This window comes from Sander vitreus, chromosome 12, assembly GCF_031162955.1.
Source record: "Sander vitreus isolate 19-12246 chromosome 12, sanVit1, whole genome shotgun sequence".
NCBI lineage: Eukaryota > Metazoa > Chordata > Actinopteri > Perciformes > Percidae > Sander > Sander vitreus.
In genome coordinates, this window is record NC_135866.1 from 19,901,825 (window position 1) to 19,922,961 (window position 21,137).

Sequence of the window (21,137 nt, forward strand, 5' to 3'; positions counted from 1 at the left end):
TTGAATGGTAAGACTGCCATCTAGTGGCATCTACTCAAACCAGCTACAGAGGCTAATTTAATTGGTTTTGTAGAAAGAATCACTAAATGGGAAGATACAAAAGTATCATGTAAAAAGTATTTGAAAATGTTAACAATATTCAAGCATTTCACTACATTGGTCTCTCACAATCGCGCGCACACACACACACACACACACACACACACACACAATGTGGAAAAACATGGTTGGGCAGCAACTACATTGGAATGATGCAAAACCAGAAAATGACATTTTATATAATAAAAAAAATCACATCCCCATACAGTTTAACACAGTTGGTAATCCGACTGAGCACTACCTGTTCTTTAAAATTTGCTGTTACACTGCTCCATCCCCCGCTGTGTAACGCGCTGACAGTTTGAATAACTTAGCTAGCTAGCTATGTTTGCAAACAATTTTACCTTGTTATCCTGCTGTTTTCACGTATGGTAATCCCCTCAGAAAGACGCTTGTGATTCTGAAAGCTTGGTCTCTGGTACCATCCGAATAACAAACATGGGAAGCAAAAAAGAGAAGCGTCTTCTTCGACAAGATAACAGTTAACAGTTAACGTTAGCCACTCCACGTAAATCTGCGTATTTGTTACCAGATATTTATATCTGGTAAAATAGATTAAACTCCTCGTTACCCACCTTTAATCTCAAATTCTTCATCAAAAGGCAGGCTTTAAAATGTGTGATAAACCACATCATTCATGGTGACCGCAGTTTATGTTATTTAACAAACTTCTGACAACTAGGAGCCAGTGAGTGACAACAGGCAAAAAGCTAATCAAATTGCAGCGGGACAACAGCCAATCAGCACCATGGCTGTAACAGAACCATGCGCCATCCGCTTGCTAACTGCATGCTTGACTGTGAGCATGCGGCTGTGGGGCTATGGGGCTATGCCCACATAGGGCCTCAAGAACCAATTAAACCACATTTTTGGGGCTTTACTTGCCACTTGCCCCCATATTACCAAAATAAAATGTAACTCTATTTTGTATCTATATATATATATATATATATATATATAAAGCAACAGAAACCCAGCTCAGCTTTTTTCCATACTCACTGTGATCAACACAGTTACAGATAATGATACGTTTTAAAGGAAATTAGTAAATAATCAAAGTTAATCAGCCTTAATAACCCAATTGTATTTCTAATTCAGGCAGTTTAGGATCTCCATTCCTGTCCAAAAAAACATTGTCTTATATCTTATAGGATTTTCCGCACTGTAAAATACATGGAGCTAAAAAACAGCTTAATCCACTATATGTTAACTATCTGAGCAGAGCACTTTTTCGTCCATTTTGTCCTTTACAAAACAAGATTAATCCTTAATATCATCTCAGTGAGTATATACCAGTTCACTAATATACTGAGGCCTGGGCATCTGCTTCTTAAAATGCTCATTTAGTGCAAAAACACAAATCCAAAAAAAGTTGAGGGAGAAATCATACATTTATTTCCAATCAAAGATTACAAATAAATTACATTAATATACACACATTAAGTTGTGCAACAGTAATCAGCTTTTTGGATTAGAGCTGCCCCCACAACACAACAATGAGACCTAGTAGTTTAACAAGTTGTTAAGGTTTTGAGTTGTCTTTCAGATTTGAATCACCTTTAAGAGGCACAATTACTTGAGAACTGTGCAATGTTTGAGTAATGACTTAAAATTAATTTGCATAACAATGTCAATTAATACATTTACAATCTGAGAACTAATACATTCAACATAATTTAAATGTGTTTTACCTCTGGGTGTCAAACAAAACACTGCCCCATGCTCTAATTCATGCAAAAACATTTTTTCTTTACTGTAAAGTGAAGTTATTTTAATAAATAATAAAGACCTATTAGCCCGGTGGTAGTACGATTGCTCAAGTTTATAACAGGACGAGGATAGTTTGCCCTTTACATGCTGTCACTTTTCAAACACGGAAGTTTTTTCATTTAAAACAGTAGGTGCATAAAAAAGGCAGAACTCTCCAACAACAAACCAGTCAAGTGTCTTAAGTCCCAAAAACAAAATTAAATCACAGAGCCAACGTTCTCATTCTTGTCTGTTCCACACAATCTGTTTAGGATGCACAAATCTGTCAAATTAAACAGAATATTCCTTTATCATTCAGGTCTTTATCATAAAGTACATGAAAAAAAGCTGAGCCAATCAGTGCCTGTCTCTGGATAATGATTAAGTACAGTAAAATCTTCCTCACAGGGTGATGGGAGCAAGAAAGATAGATGAAACTGACTTCCACAACAGTTTGTCCCATGTTTTCCCTCAGACAAACTGACATGGTAAGTAAGTCAACGTGCTAAGGAATGTTGCTCAATGATTTCTGGGCTTTAGCAACGATGATCACACTTCAAAGCATCTCTTTCCCAAACTGTTCTCTTGCAGTAAAACCAACAAAAGTAACTTGATAACATAATGGTTGAGAGTGTAAAGACAGACTCAGAGGAATCGAGTCAGAACTGCGAAACTCTTTTTGTCCTTAGTGAGCAGAGACTGAAACCTGCATCTAAAATGTGTCTGTAGACTTCAGCTAACACTACGATGTGTGGTGGTCCTCTCTTTGCTCTCAACACATAGCCATGGTAGTTGGGTTGTTTAGCAGGGCAGGTGTGTGTGAGTGTGTGAGATGATGGTGTCAGAAGGCTAGCTGAGGAGGTCAGGCTGCAGGTTGATCCTCTGCAGGACATCCTCAGGCATGCACAGAACAGGATTCACTGGCTTGATCTGTTCATCTCCGAGAAGGGAGAGACCTGCAACTCCGAACAGAGTGTGGAAAGGATCCACCTGCAGAGAAGGAGGGAGCAGGAGACTTAATGACAATCAGAGAGATACCAAAAACAAAAAAGAAGTTGCATGTCCTCCTCCACTATTATCTGGAGTTGTAATGAAGTATTGTAACAGAATGAGTTGGCATTAGCTCAGTCTATCCATACCAAGTATGGAGTGTGGGCTGGTAGGTGCCAGTTTGCCTCTTAGTTTGCCTCATAGGAAGGCCCCGAAACGCCCAAACTGTTCCAGTGGTGCCGTACCATGGTTAGCCCTGCACTGCCCCTTGAATTGCATGTAGGCTGTGTGTATATAAAATGGATTTGCGAAAGCTACATTTCAACTGCCAATTTACCTTGGGGATTGACAAGTAAAATTAAAAAAAATAAACATCTTAGCACAGATTTTGGCTAAGAAAAAATATGAGGATGTGCATCATATAGTAGATCAAAATCAAGTACATCAAGTGGTGGGAAGTGTGGGATTGAATTCAGCAGAGATGAGCGGCCTTGTTCTACATTTAACGTGTTCTCTCTCACTCCTTAACAAGCTTAGAAGCCAGCATAGGTAAGGATCCACTTGTACATAAAGGCTGCTATTTCACTAACACTGGTTAGAGTTTATAAAGTTAATACCGAAATAGCAATGGTGAAACTGAAAACAATGCATTTGCATAATTCATAGGTAAGGAGGAAAAAACTGCAGGCAATGTGATCTTGTGATATTTTTCTTTGGGTTTTCTGCTGATGAAGTAATGAACCATATCAATTCAATACACAGTACATGTACAGTATTATACAAACATTTCACTTCTTCTCTATACATTTCCAGACATATGGACAGTACTGTGCATACTGTATCAACTGACCTAAAGAGAATTCTGTTAGCATTACTTGTACTTACACTATGCACGAAATGTTTTATTTTATACTATACCAGCACTGCCTACTATGTTCATACTGCTCATGCTGTATATACTGTATTCATACCCCTTACTCTTTATTGTATACTCTATTTATTCTATATATTAATCTGTACATTACTATGCACTTTACTGCTTTTTACACTTCTGGTTAGATGCTAAACTGCATTTCGTTGTCTCAGTACCTGTACTCTCTGCAATGATAATACAGTTGAATCTAACCTAATCTAAAACCTTACAGTACTTAAGAAGTTCTAAGTGGGGGCGACCTCTAGCTCACCCAGTAAGAGCGTGCGCCCCATGTAGGCTGAGTCCTTTGCAGCAGCCTGGGTTCGAGTCCGACCTGCGGCCCTTTGCTGCGTGTCATCCCCCATCTCTCTCCCACCTTTCCTGTCTATCCACTGTCACTATCAAATAAAGGGCAAAGCCCCAAAAATAATCTTTAAAAAAAGAAGTTCTGAGTGTATCAGCGAGATAACGTTTATCTTAAACCTTTTTATTTTGGGAACAGACAGGTCTAATACGTTCCCCCTTTCCATTGCAGCATGCAGGAGTTGGCTGTGTTTGACAGCTCACCATGTCTCCCGGTCTGTCAGCAAAACCTCCAGTCTCCTCGTCTTGACAGGCCAGTATAAACGATCGCAGCTTGGCCTTGTCGATCCAGTGGATCCGACCAATGATTTTCAGCGATGCCAAAACCCACCACGAGTAGCACACATCTGGAAGCTGAATGAGACAAACAAAACCAGAGCTTGGTCAGTACTGTAACTAAATCTGATTGAAGTATTAGCTTCAATACCTTTAACGGTAAGTACAGATGTAGACATACCATTTTATTTTACAAACGACTTAACTACTCGGGCTAATTTAGAAGCCTCGATTACTTTTAGAGTAGATATGTTGCAGGTTAAAGTACTATAACAGGAATCATGCTGTCCTGATTTTTTTTTTAAAGGTTTCCCCACTACAGCATCTGGAGAGGACAAACCTTCTCTGGTCGTCCATTGAGGCCTCCGGACGGCAGCTGCCTCTCGCAGAGCCACCAGCCCAGCAGGTCAGCGTTCACCTGGTGCAGCTGACCGGTGAGCGACAGGAAGCCAGAGCAGCAGTAAATCTGATGGACAGAAGGGAAAAGACCATAAAGATTACATTTGAGAAGGATTTTAACATGTAACTGCTCAGGTGTGTGAACGTAATACCAGCCACCTTCCAGAGTGAGAATATATTTCATCATGTTAGTGTCGGGGATTGACAATCTCTCCGTTATGCGTCAGACTCTCTCCCACAAGACCAGCCTACAGCCTCATATTTGTGATGTGTTAATAATTCAACTGTCTGATAACCTTTATGTGGGAACTAGCAACTTAAGTCCCACAGAGACTGCCATTCACTATACAAGAACATCAGTGGACTCACCTGACCAGCATGAGACTCTGAACCAGGTCTGCAGCCAAAACCACCGTCAAAGTTCATACAGGACAAGACGAACTCTACAGCTTTGTCAACATTTATTGTGTCCATCTTGCCCTTGCAAGGAGGAGAGGACAGAGAGTCATCTTCAGACTATAAAGTGTTACACTTAGAGCCCGACCGATTTTATCAGTCGATATTGGCCTATTGCAGGCATATCGGTATTTATCGCTATCGGCATATATGTTGTCCATCATGCACCGATATTAACTTTTTTTTTTACTGGAACATATGCAGAAAACAATGCTTTGTATATAATGTATGACAATGTTAAATATTCTTTTAATAAAGTTATTTGTTTAAAAGGTGCTCTAAGCGATGTTGGGTGACGGCACTTCTTGTTGACGTTCGAAGTATTTTCAAACAAAACGAGGCCAGCTCGCCCCTCCCTCCTCCTCATTCCGTCCCCTCTCCCTCCCTTCCGTGCTTCCGCGCACTAACCCCCCAACCCCCACCCCCAAATCCTTCTTGTCGGTTATTGGCTGGTACGCTGGAAGACTGTTTGTTATGTTTGGTGGTGCAGGTTGGCACAGTTTGTTTTTGTTGCCGTTTGTGGAGCCTGGGCTGTCTACAGAGACCGCTTTTTTACAGTGTGTTCAGGGGACAGGCAGCTTGTGGATAGTGAGGCGATGTTTGCTGTATGGGACAAAAAATGTTGTAGCCTAAAAAACGTGCAACATTGCTTAGAGCACCTTTAAGAAAGCAGCCTTCTGACTACATTTACATGGTCATACACAATCCACATAGAAAAGGTCTATTTTCATTCCAGCTCAAAAATTCACTATATCTGCGCCAAATCTGTAATCGGTGAATTTTTCCCCTCTACAATGGGTATCAGTCTCAAAAATCCCATATCGGTCAGGCTCTAGTTACAGTGTTGTGTAAAGACAAAAAAGTGAGAAAAACTGTTATTATATACATACCAGTAATGCAAGTGTGGCAACAGCACAGAAGGAAAATCTTGTGTCTATTTCTCCTGTAAAGTTACACAACATTATACTATTTTAATATTGTATTTAAAGCTAACTATAATTTGAATAAATGAAAATGACTATATGGTTTTACTGGAATTTCAGCCGCAAGCTCAATATGACAACAATTATTTAAGTTGTAGATTTGTACAAATATAGTGTGATACAAATTGTGTGCAGACATTGCCTATTATTTTATCCCCTGTATTAAAATTCTTGTGTGCTTTTCATTCACAGCAAATGTTTCGTGAGACAACACAGATCGGAGTAAATCTTGCTCACCCCATTTGTCCCCTGCAAATGAGCCGTCTTCCTGCTGCAGCCCTTTGATGTATTCCACCACTTTGTCCACATCAAGTGCATCTACACTGTCATACAAGCACAGGATCTGAGGAAAAAATAATACGGTAATTAAACCAAAAACCCGTCTTGCGCTGCTGGTATGAAATACTGCAAGATAGACTGTTGTACTAGTTGCAGCTTTCACTACACAGTAGCAGGAGTTGGTTGGGCTTGACATTCAGAGACAGCTTGTACACGACCCTAAATCTGTCTGATCCCATGTGGTATGAGACTATAATACAATACTTGGAGGACAATAAGCTAGGGGAGAGGACTAACAAATCAACAAACAGGAAACCAGAAATGGTGGAAGGTTGGGCTTGGGTTTGCAGCCCCAACCCGTAAAAAACATATATGCTACAGAAACATTGATGAAACCCTTTCGTTGATGACTTATGTTTTTTTGGGGAACATAAAGGCCTAAGTAAGTCAGTAAACCAAAACTAAAAAGTCATAAACCAGAAAAGACTAAGCACAGGAGTTTCAGAGCAATCAAGCTAATGTACAAACCTGTAGCTAACAGACCAATTGAGAAGTTTTGCTGGGAGATAAATACAAATATAATTTTCATCATAAGGATCCTTCAGAAGAAATGAAATCTTAAAAACCACAGAAGCTGTTCAAGACAGTGAAATATACAGCATTAACCACTGAAATTGCTAGAAAATTACAGTAAAAGAGACTTCCAATGAAATGAATAAATACAAATTTGAGCACCGCATTTATTTATAGCGCTGTATGTCATCCAAGAATAAAATCAATTAAAAATATATGTATATTTCTGGTTTATAAATTCTCGGCCTATTTGATTTATTGTATAGAGGACGACATCTCATCAATCTCAAATCACAGCAAAGTGTTGTCTAGTTGGTAACAATTCCAACTTCTCTCAGTATAAAAGTTGGTGTGAAAACAAGAATAAATTGGTCAATCTGTCAAATGTCAAGTTGACTGTCTTTCAGTCACCTGGACGGCGCTGAGGGTGTAGAGTAGGTGGGGGTCGTGTCCGATGCTGGCGCTGATGCCTCCACACTCGTGCTGACAGGCTTTAATGAAGTCTATGATCTCCTGCCGGTTCATCCTGGGCAGCTGCCCCATCAGGTCCATCACCGTCAGCCCCCAGTAAATGCCGCTCATCCTCAGGTACTCTGACAGCGTGTACTCCTGGACCAACACAAATAGGACACAAATGAACAAGAGGAAATAATACAGCAGGAGCTGTAATACCACATGTCATTGTCACATGTCAAATGTAAAACATAAAATTCAAAAGATAAAATGTCAAATTGAAAATTGAAAGGGGAAAGGCTAAAATAAAATAATTTCTTTTTTTCTATTTGAGATTTTAATTTAAGTATTTCCATTTAAGCTTTTACATTTCACATTTAATTATGGCATGATTTTTCCTAGTACCTTAGTAAAATAATACTATTTTTAATTCAAATAATACTATTTTTAATTTGATCTTGCTTCGTTTTCTTTTTGGACTTTCAATTTGAATTATGAATAAATATCCCCTCCATACATAGCCCAAACAATGAAAACAGCCAAAGTAAAAGTACACAAAAGTAACGTGAAGTTGACAAAGCTGTCTAAGGTAGAACAAAAACATCTAGAAAGCCCATATGATTGCCTTTTACTCACATAGTCATCTTTTTTGGAGCCGTAGGCAGCGATGTAGTCTGCATGTTTGTCCAGCAGCAGTGTGCTGGGAGCCTCAGGCTTAATGAGGACATCTTTCACTTGGGTACCCTGACAATAAACACATCAACATGTTTAAAACATGCCACACATTCTAACTGACCCCGTTTCAATATGATTCAGTTATAACCTATATAATTTCGTTGTCAAACCTGATACTGAATAAACTCATATTATGTAGCTAAATGACTTCATATGTAAATAAGTGACTATTTGTTGACAGGTTGTGCTATCAACAAGCTACATGCTAACACGGATGCTAGCTACATTTTAGCCATTTTACTTTAGTTAGCTGCTTTCACAGATTAGCAGTCAATGTGACACTAAAGTCAGACAGAACAAAGACAAGTTGACATTTCTATTCACTTCGGCTATAATGTTTTCTTAAAATACGCGGACTAACTATAACATTTAGCTATAATATGACGCCAGTTACCATTCTGAAAACGTTCGCATGATCAGGCTTCTTCTTCTTGAGCTTTTACGGCGGTTGGTTTTAGGTGCAATACCGCCACCTTCTGCTTCGGAGACTGTACCACAGTCTACATCCTGCCCTTCTGCCGAATACTCAAAATCTACTAAGTGCACATACTTTACACAATTCTGAAGTACTTTTCTTACCACTTTACTTGATTGTTTTTGTCTACTTCTTCTTACCCAAGCTTACAAGATAACTCCATCAATGTCTTCTTCCTCTACTGAGACTGCATCCCAGGTCCTTAAATTGCATCCCCTTCACCGAGGAAGTGGTGCTGAAGGAAACGGAGCTGCTCCGGCAGGGTGTGTTGAGGACCTGAGGAGGCGGAGCTGCGCTCCCGCCCAATTTCACCTCTGCCCTTCACCGAGGAAGCTTGGGAGAGAAATAAGGGTACATCCCATGTCCCTTATTTGATAGCTTCTCGCCCCTCCACCGTGAAGGCCGTCTCAAAGCCCTTATTTGTACCCCGTCTGTCTACTTAATATGTAAAATTAAGTACCATTTTCCAAATGTGAATATACTGTTCTAGCCAATATTAATCTATGAGTTTGCCTCCCAGAGAGGAACACTTTCCCTCCCCCCCCCCGCGCCCGGAAACCAGTTTATCGGACTCATTGAGGTCATTCAACCAGTTATACACAAACGGTTTCGTTTGGTTTTCTTGGTTCATCTAAGTTAAATATGAAAACAGAAAAAAAAACTATTTCTATTATCGGTCCAGAAATAGAAAAAAACTTAAACCATGTTCAGTTCAAGATTAAATGGAAATGGAATAAATAAAAAATAAAAAAAATGATAGAGACTTTAAAGCTTCTGATGAATTCACCTTTATGTCATTGTCAAAAAGTGATGTGTCTAACAGTAACAACTGAACCACAGTACATATTACATCCATACTTTCTGCAGAGGTTCTCCATTGGAGGGTAATGAAAAACTTAAAGACCTAATTTCTAAATCAGACAGAAAACCATTTTCAGACATGCATTTTTAAAGTTGTTAAATCATTAGACACAAATTTCTCAGTTTCTAACACATTCTGGTGAGAAATGGATTTGTACAGATCAAGATTAATATTGGTTCTGCTGTGTGAAAAATCTGAAGAATGGGTGCAGAAGGTCAATAGGGAAAGCCAAACAAGTGTGTAAGTTTTGTAGCATGTCAAAAGGTAAAACAAGACATCAGTTGGACATTTTGAGAACATTTTTTGATTTTGCATGCTTTTACTGCCTATGAGAATAAACAAAAAAGCAATGCATGTTTGGGCTGCGCTTGTCAACTTATAAAGTCAAATATGTCCAAGTTTATTATCATCATCATCAAGTTGCCCTGAGACAGACACTGTTTTACCGGCTAAACAACTTTACAGTTTAAAGTCCAGACTGCTATTAAAAGCAGCAGTGTTTGTGCCTGGCTGCCATTATTTACAACCTACAGAGGCTGCAGCCTGACAGGACATGGTCATAGGATCTCGTGCCTAAATGTTGTGATCCTCAACGCTTCAAGTCACAAAATAAGGCGACAGTTCCAAGCTGCATTTGGATAACCCTTTTTAAAAAAAGGACAGGTCTTGTTGACAGGTTCTGATGTTCTCTGATGAAAAAGGTAGACTTATCTACCAATTCAGGGTCTGGATCAGTTCCACAAAAACAAAAAAAACTAAGGCAGGATGAAGTACTTTTAAGGCAAACGACATTCTGCAAATGTATCCTGAGTATAAGTAAGCAGATATATTTCCAGGAACACATGTATATGTGTAGAAAAGTTACAACAAAAGTACATTTGAATGAGGACAAGTCAGGTGTGCAGAGTTCATTTCTTATATCTTCCCAGGTGTTCTCGGGCAATAATGAGTCTTTGGATTTGAGCAGTGCCCTCGTAGATCTACAAAAGGAAACAAAAATGGTAATCAAGAAAATTAAGTTTTGCCAAATACCTCTGCTGGCAGTGATTAAGTGCACATCATCACCCACCTGGTAGATCTTGGCATCTCTCATCAGCTTCTCCACCGGGTATTCGCTGTTGAAGCCGTTGCCTCCAAATATCTGAACAGCATCGGTGGCCACCTGATTGGCGATGTCTCCAGCGAAGGCCTTGGCGATGGAGGCGTAGTAGGTGTTTTTGCGGCCCTGGTCCACTTCCCAGGCAGACCGCTGGTACGCCATCCTGGCCAACTCCACCTTCATCGCCATCTCAGCTAGGAGGAAGGACACTGCCTGGTGCTGTGAAACAGGAGGAGACAGAGGGGCCTGTTGATCCTGTACTCTTTTTACTTGTAACACTGTACAGCACTGTACACTGTGATGTCACCTGGCCGTCAGTTATCATGATAGTTAAGACAGTTTTGCCACAGTTATTTGCATTATACAACAAAATTCTGTAATACAGTGAACTCAAAACGGGGTATATCAGCGCATGAAGCCTGCAACAGAACAGAAGAAAATGAAGCGAACAAACCTCAGCAATGACTTTGCCAAAGGTCTTCCTCTCAAGTGCATAATTGGTAGCTTCATCAAGGGCCCTCTGTGCCAGGCCTGTTGCTCCTGCTGCCACCTGCATTGCATTAAGAACATTAGTAAACGTCACAGACACAGATCGTCAATGACCGATACACAACATTGTTTTTTCATTTGCTTAACAATGTTTAAAAGCGTGTAATGGTTTGGTTGTAGCAATGGGTTATCAGATATTTGGATATGAAGGTAGGAATGTCCTTCAATTAGGTGATGTCTTTGACGCCATGTAGGCAGTGGGTTTTACAGATTTGTACCAAATACCTGGAGCATATCAGTGTCGCAAATGTGTGTCCACACAGATCCAAAAATACACTTGACTAAAGTTCACTGTAACCAAGGGTCTGCTGTGACAATACCAGATTAAATGCATTTTATAGAGAAATGCAAGAAAAAAAAAATTCTGAGAAAAGAGTTGCTGATTATAGCAGCTGATATCCATCCAGCCATCCATCCAGCCAGCCATCCGACTTACTGGTGGACGAGTGTTGTCAAAGGCACCCATGGCAATTTTGAAGCCAGATCCCTCTGCGATCAGGACGTTCTCCTTTGGTATTCTCACATCCTCAAAGGTGATGCCTCTGGTATCAGAGCACTTCTGGCCCATGTTCATCTCCTACAAGCACAAAACAAAAACACAGGGCATGTTATCTTGTAATGCACATATCAAATGTCAAATTATTGGACTAGATTATGGCACCATCTTGACTAGATAGCAGAGGTTTTCTCTAAGAAATACTACGATACAAATTTTTGGTCATACTGCCCAGCACTATTTTGTGTAAGAGATTGAAATTGAAGCTTGGTCAGCCAGAAAAATATCCTGAAATATTCAAAACACAAGAGTACAATTTTTTTCAAACTGACATGGGCAAAAGAAACTTCAAGACATGCATTACGGATCACATTTCCACCATTAATACAATGTTTCTTACCTCCAAGAAAAATAATGATCTTAATACAAAACCAGGCCATGTGTTGTCATGTGCCTCATCTTACCTTCCTTCCTATTTGAATTCCTGGAGTGTCAGCATCCACAATGAAGCCAGTAAAAGCCTTGCTGGTTGGACATTTAGGATCTGAGTTAGTGCGTGCCAGGAGGAAGTACCTAGGAATATGAAAAGATGTATAAAAGTTCAAATAACCTTCAGAGCAACAGACAGACGTCAGTTTTTGCTCAAACTGTTGATTCAACTTTCTGATCATTCCGCAGCATCACAAACTGCAGCCTCCACAATCATCAGAAAGTTGAATTAACATAAAAAGTGGCACTTGAGTGTATACTCTTCGTTTACAATGAGAGCAATGGTACACACCAGTTAGCTTTCCCGCCATTGGTGATCCACATCTTCTGCCCATTAACAACATACTCATCACCCATCCTCACAGCCCTGGTCTTGAGGCCGGCCACATCAGAGCCTGCGCCGGGCTCTGTCACACAGTACGCCTGCCGAAAACACACCACACAGTAAGTTAACACGGTCTGATCTGATGCAAATTAGACCAGTACCATTTTTCATTATTTCTTCTTTTTGCAGATGTCAACACACATTAGTAAATGTAGTACCATGATATGTCAGGGCTTATGTTCCTTCCTTTACAAGAAGCCATTTATCTTGCACAGAGTGAGATAATCTCATTGTCAACAGTGCAGTATGTGAAGCAAGATCCAACATTAGTTTGAACAGCATGTTAAAGAATTGCTAGGAAACTTTATTTAGTGGGGCTGCAACTTTTGAAAAACCAGACAGTCAGTTAACTATGGGATTAAGAAAGTCCACACATTTAAGATGAATTATGAGTTTATCAAAAGTAGCATAAATTGGCTATACTCAAGTACCTCATGAAGTTCTTAAGTATAAATACTTATTTATAGGACAATTTTTGTACAGTGATGGAAAATAACTACTTACACACATAAGAGGCTCCTCAGTCATCCTTCCCAGGTATTTCCTCTTCTGTGCGTCACTGCCAGCTATAATAACAGGCATTTGCTGGGTAGGAGAAACAGATAGAACTTAATTCTAACTGAGCTACAACCACAGTTATTATGGTTAGGACTGATGCAGATACTGGAAATCTCTAGTGAAATAACATTGTAGAAGGTTCAGTGAGCAGCCTTCTGCTTTTTGTGGACTGTTAAAAGTAGCACACTTCTCCTTGATTTAATGAAACGCAAAGATGCCTATGAACACTACTGCCAAGTGAGTAGCAGCTAGGGTTGGGTATGGTTTGGGTTCCCCCCCAATACTGGTGCTAAATCGATACTTTTAAAATGGTGCCTAAACTGAAATAAATAAAAATAAATATCTAGCTATGAAAATTTCATACACATTTGAACCAATACTTTTCCATGACATTTTTGGCAAATTTCCATGACTATGTATTCCTGAAAATGTCAGTCGACATTATACAATAAGAATAAAAATCTGTGTTAAAGTTTACCCTCAGAGGTTTAACAATAAAATGAATGACAATTTATGTGGTTCATAGTGGGATTCGTAATATCGCGCCCCGAATAGAACGTTGAGGTTAGGACTACGTGAAATACATTTATTAATCACATATTATTATGCTGTGTTAAAAAGAAAATTCCATGACTTTCCCAAAACTTTCTGGGTCTTATGTTTCCAAAACATTTCCAGGCCTGGAACTTATCCAGGTTTTTTCAAAACGTATGAACCCTGTATATAAAATATATTTTAAAAAAAAGGGAGCACAAAACGACAGTTGGCGACATTAAATAACGGCTTGTTTATTGCTAAAGCCATATATCAAAATTAAATGATTGATTAATAAATGTAATAACAATAACTTATGACTTATTTCACCAGTAAATTGCTGGTAAACGACAAAAACCAAGCACCAGATGGGAAAAGGGCATTTTACAATGACTTAAAATGCACCACAAGGCTGGCGAGTTTCAAGAGTTTCAAGTCTGTGTGTTGTTTTTCCGACAACGGCAGCTGCAGTCAGACTGTTACGCCCCGGTGTTGGAATCCTCTACAGGGAAATACAGTCAGGCCGGTTACACACTGCCTGCGTGGCGTGGAGTTTCTGTTGCGTGTCAGCTGCGTGGCGGCTGAGTGGATTTTTCTATGTCTTTACACACCAGAACCGTGTCTGATGCGCTGCTGCTAGCCTTGTCTGGACACATGTATGTTTCCCATTGATAAAATTAAATACCATGTTAAACATAAATATATACTGATTTGATTACAGCAAAGACAACGTCGGCAGTATTGACGGCAAAATAGGCTACAGAATATTTCGTTCTGTATTGACAGGTGCAATATTAGAAAATCAATTTCTTTTTTTTTAAATTACATTTATATCTGCATTTATATAAAAACCTAGAGACTTTCAAACATCAACATGTCATTTATTAATATGCATTTGTGTCTTAGCGACATATAAACATCTTTTCCTATTCTATTTTGGCTGGAAACGCTTCCAACACGCTTGAGTGTCGTGTGAAAAATAGGCGTGTTGGTCCTATTTCTAGCATGCACGCGTTTTCGGCGTGGCTAAAGCTGCGCGTGTCACACAGGCAGTGTGTAAGCTCTAACCTGTTAACATGGGAGCCGAAATATAAACGGAGCCGAAATATAAACGGACACGCCACGCAGCTGCCACGCTCGCGCAACGCATCCAGTGTGTAACCGGCCTCACACTTTACAGCACTTAACGTAAGCTGTCAGCATTTTAACCATTGCGTTTAATCCAGCTACTAGTTAACGGTAACGTAGCATCCCGTGCAGCGATGCTTCTAAAAAAAAATGAAAAAAAGTCAGGCACCGAAATGAGGAACTGATATTTGTGTTCTTATTTTGGTCTCGTTACTACGGTTTACGTCGGAACCGTCGAAGTGTTTCGGTACCCAACCCTAGTAGCAGCACAGGTCTAATTGAAAACATTATGCGTATGGTTGATCCCAACAATTCAGTTACATTCTTCAGAATACATTTGTGAATTAACCAGCCACATTAAAGGAAGTAGGAAGAGTTTGGACTTATTGCTCTTTCATGTGCAAATGTGTTGGCTTTGTGTGTGCTTAAGAGTCTTTTTAGACCGCTAAAAATCAATAGAAAAAATCTAAAAATAAGAAATTGACTTCCAAGTCTACAATAATTTTCCAAATTTTAGGACATGGATAATTAGGCTAAAAAGTCAGACTACATTCAGTTATCTTTTATATATATATATATATATATATATATATATATATATATATATATATATATATATATATATATATATATATATATATATATATATATAGTTCATAACTATTTCTATTAGCCAAAGGAGTGCACTGTGGCTAAAACATAACCACAGCAGATAGGAGACTGCGAGTAAAGAAGTAGAAAATATTGCTGTTCTACAAGTTTATGCTTTATGCTAAAATTTGGCACTAGTTCCAATCGGGATTCGGGGGTCATCCCCAGCGGTGGACACCTTAAAAGACTATTTTTTTGTGATTTGAAAACTTTTTAAAAACTGGTAAAGAGCAAATGAAACAATAGCAACCCTGATAAACAACAACTTACTCCCAGAGAGTTTGCCTCGATAGCAGTCTGTACTCCTGTGCAGCCATAAGCCAACTCTTCTGTGATAAGACAGCTGTCAAAGCTGGACAAGCCCATTCCACCTGAATACAAGAAGAGATAAACAACAGGGTTTCTCACAGGGTTTTCAAATGGAAATTAGCCGTTTTTTAGACCACTGGTTCCCAACTTGGGGGTCCTACGCATGGCCTTTCTGATTTTTTTTTTTTAGGGGTGCGAGACAACTTTTTTCTCTTTTTTTTTTTTAAAATATACAGCTGGTCTATATCTCAGCATTTCATTCATTTCTGTGCAGAAAACTAAAAGAAATTGTCATTTTTAAAGTTTGGTTTTAGTGACTGATGGGAACAACAATCTTTGACAGTGGTCCAGTATTAAGCAAGATCGCTGCTGTCAGCAGTCAGAAAAAACAAGCCACAATGTAAGTTATTGGGCAATTATGCACCTTCAATTTACGGTCACAAAAGTGCTTGTTTTGCCATTGTCAGGCTCAGATTCTTATTCCAAGTGTCTGACAACATCAAGGAAAGGATTTCTAAAAAGGGAGGTCGACCTTTCTCTTTCTATTAAAGATTTTTAAACATAAAAACATCCGTGAAATTACATTCGCTAAAGCCACCAGACTCCATGTAAATAAACAGTAATTTTAGCATCGTTTTGGTTCGTCTTTCCACTTTTCGCAACAATCGCAACTCTAGTTTTGATAGAAATAAACAGTTTACAGATTTACATGTGAAATTATGTTGGCTCTATACACGCTGAAGTATTGTTTTTCTTTTTGTTTTTTTAAATGGAGTCTGGAGGGTTTAGCGCTGGCAATCTCAGAGCCGTTTCTGGTTAAACAAAAATGTCTTTTAAAAAAAAAGGTCTATGTAGGGATCCTTTCCATAATATTGTCAGACACTTTTAATAACAATCTGGGTCTGTCAGTGGCAAAAACGGCACTTTTATTGCCCAATAGGATTAAATTGCAGCCCGGTACACAGCTGCTGGTCACAGTGTTCTCGCTTAATACTGGACCAATTACAAAGATAGTTGTTCCCATCTGTTACTTACACACAAAAACATAGGAAAATAGGGTCCAGATAAAAAAAATAAATAAAAAAAAAGAAAATAAGTTGGGAACCACTGGTTTAGGCCATCATCTACAAACTAAATTGATGCAAGACAAGAGGTGCCAGGATCTGCATGGCCTACCACAAAGGGGGCAGCCAGGATAATGTTATGCAAAAGTTTAAAATATGGCAGGCTATTTTCAAATAGTCAATGAACAAGAAAATAATATACCATATTCCTGTGGAATGTGGCTGTTCATTAGACCAAGCTCCCATGCCTTCTTGATGATGGGTACAGGATACTGCAAAATTACAAGAGAGGTGTTATTCAAACTTTTTATTTTCTATTCTGAGCCCCAATTTAAGATAAGGCTATATTAATGCTAGTGAATTTGTGCAAATATTTGTGCAAAATAAGTCAGTAGTGGAACTCCGGCAGCCAAATCTGTTAATTATGTACTGTATTTTGTATACAAGTATAGGTGTCTTAGGTTGAATTATTCTATGCAATTAGTCTTAAAACTATAATCAGCCAAATTTCACATCAGGGTAGTGTTTTTAAACCAGCTTTAGGGTCAGTCAACCATCAAGTCAAGCCTCATTTAACCTGCATATACACTGACTGCTGCCTAATCTTTGGGCTATACTCACTTCACCACTCCGGTCATAAGCAGCTGCTGCAGGGATGATCTCTTCACGTGCATACTTCCTCGCCAGCTGTTGGAACTCCTTTTGCTGATCCGTCAGCTCTGTGAACCAAGACAGCAAGAAGACCCATGATGAGCACATTAAACACACACTTTAAAAGAAAATGCACACGTTTTTCTGTTTAAAATAGACTTGGGCGGATGATACCCAACTACCAACTAAACTTTGGAATATAGTTTTTGCACAAAATAAGGACGGTGCATTTTGTCACATCAGAGTCGCTTTAGGAAGGGATCTATCAGTGCCAGTACAGGCAGGAGGAACAATTACAGTGACCAAAAATTATTTAATTGTATATTTGGCCATGCAAGTGTTGTTTTAAGGCAGATATGACAAAATGTGAACATATCCTTTAACATTATGTACAGGTTTCTACATCCTACTCACCAAATGAGTAGCCAAGGGAAGCTGTGCTGTGGGATCCTGCAACACTGGATGCAGCAGCAGCAGCACTGGAGCTCTGCAGCCGGATCCCAGACCGCACACTGGCTTTGACAACCTGTGTATGGAGGAGAAAATCAGCAACAAAGTTAAGTTACATTCAATTTAAACACAAGACCTCTACACCTTTTACTCTTTAAAGTATTTAGTTAGTAAAACATTAGCCCCATGTTCTGCCTTTTAGCATGTATAACCATTACATTCAAGTCAGAGTGAGGCATCCGTTTCCCTGAAAAATAAATATTCTACAATGTTTGAAAAAAAATTAAAGTTCTCAAGTGAAGGCAGACTCTTCTAACCACCTGGGTTAAAGAAATGCAGAATAAAAAAAATAAATAAAAAAAGATTAACCCCTTTCCCAAGCTGCAACTGTATTGCCAATGGAGTCATAAGGAAATGACACACACCTGCCCTTGCTCTTTTTATACAACACAAAAAAACTCATCCCTGACCTCGATGTAATGCACTTTTTCCCCTTACCTTTATTCATTTGAAAAACAGATATTGTACATATTTATATTTTTCACATTTTAATGTAATTTCTTTTCTAAATTTGTGATTCTTGAATTTTGCAGTACTTGCTTTTTATTTTTTAAAACAACCCGTGAACAATATTTCGCAAATTTCTACAAATAACTACTAACGTTACGTTCTAAAACTGCTCTTCATTTTATAACAGATATATTGTTACATATTTTTATAGTATTTCCTCATTTTTTATATATACGTTTTCTGACTTGTGTTGTAACGTTGCTTTTAGTTTAATTCTCTCTCTTACAATGTTTACTCCTATGCACTAATACACTAGTAAAGCAAATTCCTTGGATAATATATTGTATGCGATGTATTAACGTTAGCTAACGTTACCTTCAGTAAGTTTTGGTAAACGACCTTCTGGGTTTTTCAAAGATAACCAGGTAGCTGATTATATTTTACAGAAAGACAGATGCTTAGCTCTGTGACTAATGTAAGCTAATGGTAATACATAAGCGGCACAAACGTTACTGTGTAATACAGGTAAATAGACAGTTAAGACAGTTTACGCTGTTAGCTAGCGAGCTAACGTTAGCGAATGACGTAAGTTGGCTTGCAAAGCTTTCACTTGGTTAACTCGAAAAATTAAAATGTAGCTACGTCAGGAGGACAACAAGCTGCGGCGACCCGTATTTAATTAACTAAAACTGTGAAAATAAGATGGGGAATTGTCGCTAAAGACACTTACCTTGTTGAGCAGCATTGTTGTGTTACTACTGCACAAGTCGCATAAATAGACTGGCACACCACAACCTTTGTCCTACATATTAATATCCGCCTTCTCAGCCAATCAAAGCAGCAGGATTGATTACGTGTCGCTGGTCTCAGCATCCAGAAAATGACTTTTACCCTTTACCCCAGTTTGTTACCTAACCGCTTGAGGGAGTGCACTCCAAATCTTAAAACTCGAATGTTTTCATATTCTCTTAGGTCTCCCACGTATGAAATCGATTTGATTATACAATTGTTTATTTTATTTTACTGTGTGACACACCCCATAAATGAAAGAAGTGCTAAATAAAGCCAAGCAAAAGAGATGATACGGAAGCGTATTACATTCACCATCGAAAAAGAATGTAGACACCTCATTACGAGATCCTGATCTCGTAATTTTGAGACAAGATCCCGTAATTACGAGAAAATAACTCATAATTTTGTGAAAAGATCTCGTAATTATGAGATAATTTTAAACACCTGGAAGGCGGCATATCTAGCTAGTTGTCAGTAGGCCACGGCGATCAGCTGTACCACCGAGAGGTAACATTAAATTCATCTGGGTTAAGTTAGCGTGATACTTCTTATGTCACTTTATATTAGTTAATGGACATATGTTCAACAGATCAGAATGGGCTTTCCTCCGGAACAACCGCAAAGTCCTGAGGTGCCTGTGCAAAGTCGACAAACTGATACCAATCCCATCTATAGTACTTAAAGACATTAGCATCTCCCAATGTCTCAAACCCAAACCAAAATAAAAACGGATTAAACTAAACAGGTGAGACGTGTGTTGTAATGAATCAGCTGTGGAGGGTGTAGGTATGTGACCATGGTGAATGTTGGTATTAAAGGAGACGAAGATGAGTAGCTACAAGATAGGTTTTGGCATTGGTGACTTTTATATATTATGTGATGTCTATGATTGGTGATGATGTTGGTTCGTACATTAAAGTTTGAGCACAAGCTCATTGTGGATTAAAAACCATGTCTCAACACATGACGTAGGCATTTGCTTCCATGGCATCAGCTAGCCTGAAAGCTTCACACAAGAGAGCTGTTTTCTGTTGTTGTGAAAATGCATTCATCTCATAATTACGAGATCTTTTTTCAAAAATACGAGATCCTGATCTACGAGATCTTTTCTCAAAATTATGAATTATTTTCTCGTAGTTACGAGATCTGTTCTCGTAGTTACGAGTGTCTACATTTTTTTTTTTCTATGGTGAATGTAATACGCTTCCGTATGATACACCTGAACTAAGGTCATAATGCAAGCTCTGATTGATCCCAGATTTGGTGTGACCGTTGGCAGGGCAGTCTCTCTAGGTGTGAAAAAACAACAATGTGATTATCTTGATGCATTGAGGAAATACAGTTCTACAAACTGATGAATTTATGTATTCATTTGCTTTCAGGCGGCTTTGGTTGGTTGTCCCAGAAACACTAGTACATTTAAATGCTGTGGTTATTGTAGAATAATGTTATTACTATTTGTAGATAAATATAATACGAATGTAAACGGTTTCCATAAGAGACCAAGTGTGTTTTGGTGTATGCTTATTTAGCTTAAGCCATAACTGTAAAATGGGAATATACACTCACCTAAAGGATTATTAGGAACACCCTACTAATACCGTGTTTGACCCCCTTTTCGCCTTTAGAACTGCCTTAATTCTTCGTGGGATTGATTCAACAATTGGTGCTGGAAGCATTCTCTAGAAATGTTGGCCCATATTGATAGGATAGCATCTTGCAGTTGATGGAGATTTGTGGGATGCACATCCTGGGCACGAAGCCCCCATTCCACCACATCCCAAAGATGTTCCATTGGATTGAGATCTGGTGACTGTGGGGGCCATTTAAGTACAGTGAACTCATTGTCATGTTCAAGAAACCAATT

The 21,137-nt window shown here is 38.9% G+C and overlaps 2 protein-coding genes across 4 annotated transcripts; both read right to left on the reverse strand.

Moving 5' to 3' along the window:
- Nucleotides 1-1,471: 1,471 nt before the first annotated feature.
- On the reverse strand, nucleotides 1,472-8,993 carry rabggtb (Rab geranylgeranyltransferase subunit beta). 3 transcript variants are annotated; one of them, XM_078264422.1, is made up of 9 exons: nucleotides 8,894-8,993; nucleotides 8,170-8,277; nucleotides 7,492-7,689; nucleotides 6,466-6,571; nucleotides 6,136-6,188; nucleotides 5,159-5,269; nucleotides 4,731-4,856; nucleotides 4,319-4,468; nucleotides 1,472-2,838 (listed from the first exon to the last, which is right to left on the reverse strand). In XM_078264422.1, the coding sequence occupies exons 3-9, from the start codon at nucleotides 7,660-7,662 to the stop codon at nucleotides 2,698-2,700; spliced, it is 858 nt and encodes a 285-aa protein (XP_078120548.1). In that variant the 5' UTR covers nucleotides 7,663-7,689; nucleotides 8,170-8,277; nucleotides 8,894-8,993; the 3' UTR covers nucleotides 1,472-2,697. The 3 variants fall into 3 exon arrangements, with proteins under 3 accessions (XP_078120548.1, XP_078120547.1, XP_078120546.1); XM_078264421.1 differs by having other exon boundaries at nucleotides 8,884-8,993; XM_078264420.1 differs by lacking the exon at nucleotides 8,894-8,993 and adding an exon at nucleotides 8,663-8,858.
- A 522-nt stretch (nucleotides 8,994-9,515) lies between these two features.
- On the reverse strand, nucleotides 9,516-19,316 carry acadm (acyl-CoA dehydrogenase medium chain). Its single transcript, XM_078264423.1, has 12 exons — nucleotides 19,209-19,316; nucleotides 17,933-18,044; nucleotides 17,489-17,586; nucleotides 17,070-17,139; nucleotides 15,765-15,865; nucleotides 13,128-13,208; nucleotides 12,531-12,661; nucleotides 12,214-12,322; nucleotides 11,690-11,830; nucleotides 11,159-11,254; nucleotides 10,675-10,923; nucleotides 9,516-10,585 (listed from the first exon to the last, which is right to left on the reverse strand). Exons 1-12 carry the CDS (start codon nucleotides 19,221-19,223, stop codon nucleotides 10,514-10,516), a joined length of 1,275 nt encoding a protein of 424 aa, XP_078120549.1. The 5' UTR covers nucleotides 19,224-19,316; the 3' UTR covers nucleotides 9,516-10,513.
- Nucleotides 19,317-21,137: the final 1,821 nt, after the last annotated feature.

What these genes read in the sequence shown, in the direction of transcription:
- acadm (XM_078264423.1), bottom strand. An exon ending in CTTATGACCGGAGTGGTGAA is followed by an intron (nt 17,140 to 17,488) that starts GTGAGTATAGCC and finishes GTAATTTTGCAG; the next exon opens with TATCCTGTACCCATCATCAA. An exon ending in CTGAGGAGCCTCTTATGTGT is followed by an intron (nt 12,662 to 13,127) that starts GTAAGTAGTTAT and finishes TGTTTTCGGCAG; the next exon opens with GCGTACTGTGTGACAGAGCC.
- rabggtb (XM_078264420.1), bottom strand. An exon ending in ACACCCTCAGCGCCGTCCAG is followed by an intron (nt 6,572 to 7,491) that starts GTGACTGAAAGA and finishes TTTTTTCCTCAG; the next exon opens with ATCCTGTGCTTGTATGACAG. An exon ending in CTGACAGACCGGGAGACATG is followed by an intron (nt 2,839 to 4,318) that starts GTGAGCTGTCAA and finishes CCTTCTCTGCAG; the next exon opens with GTGGATCCTTTCCACACTCT.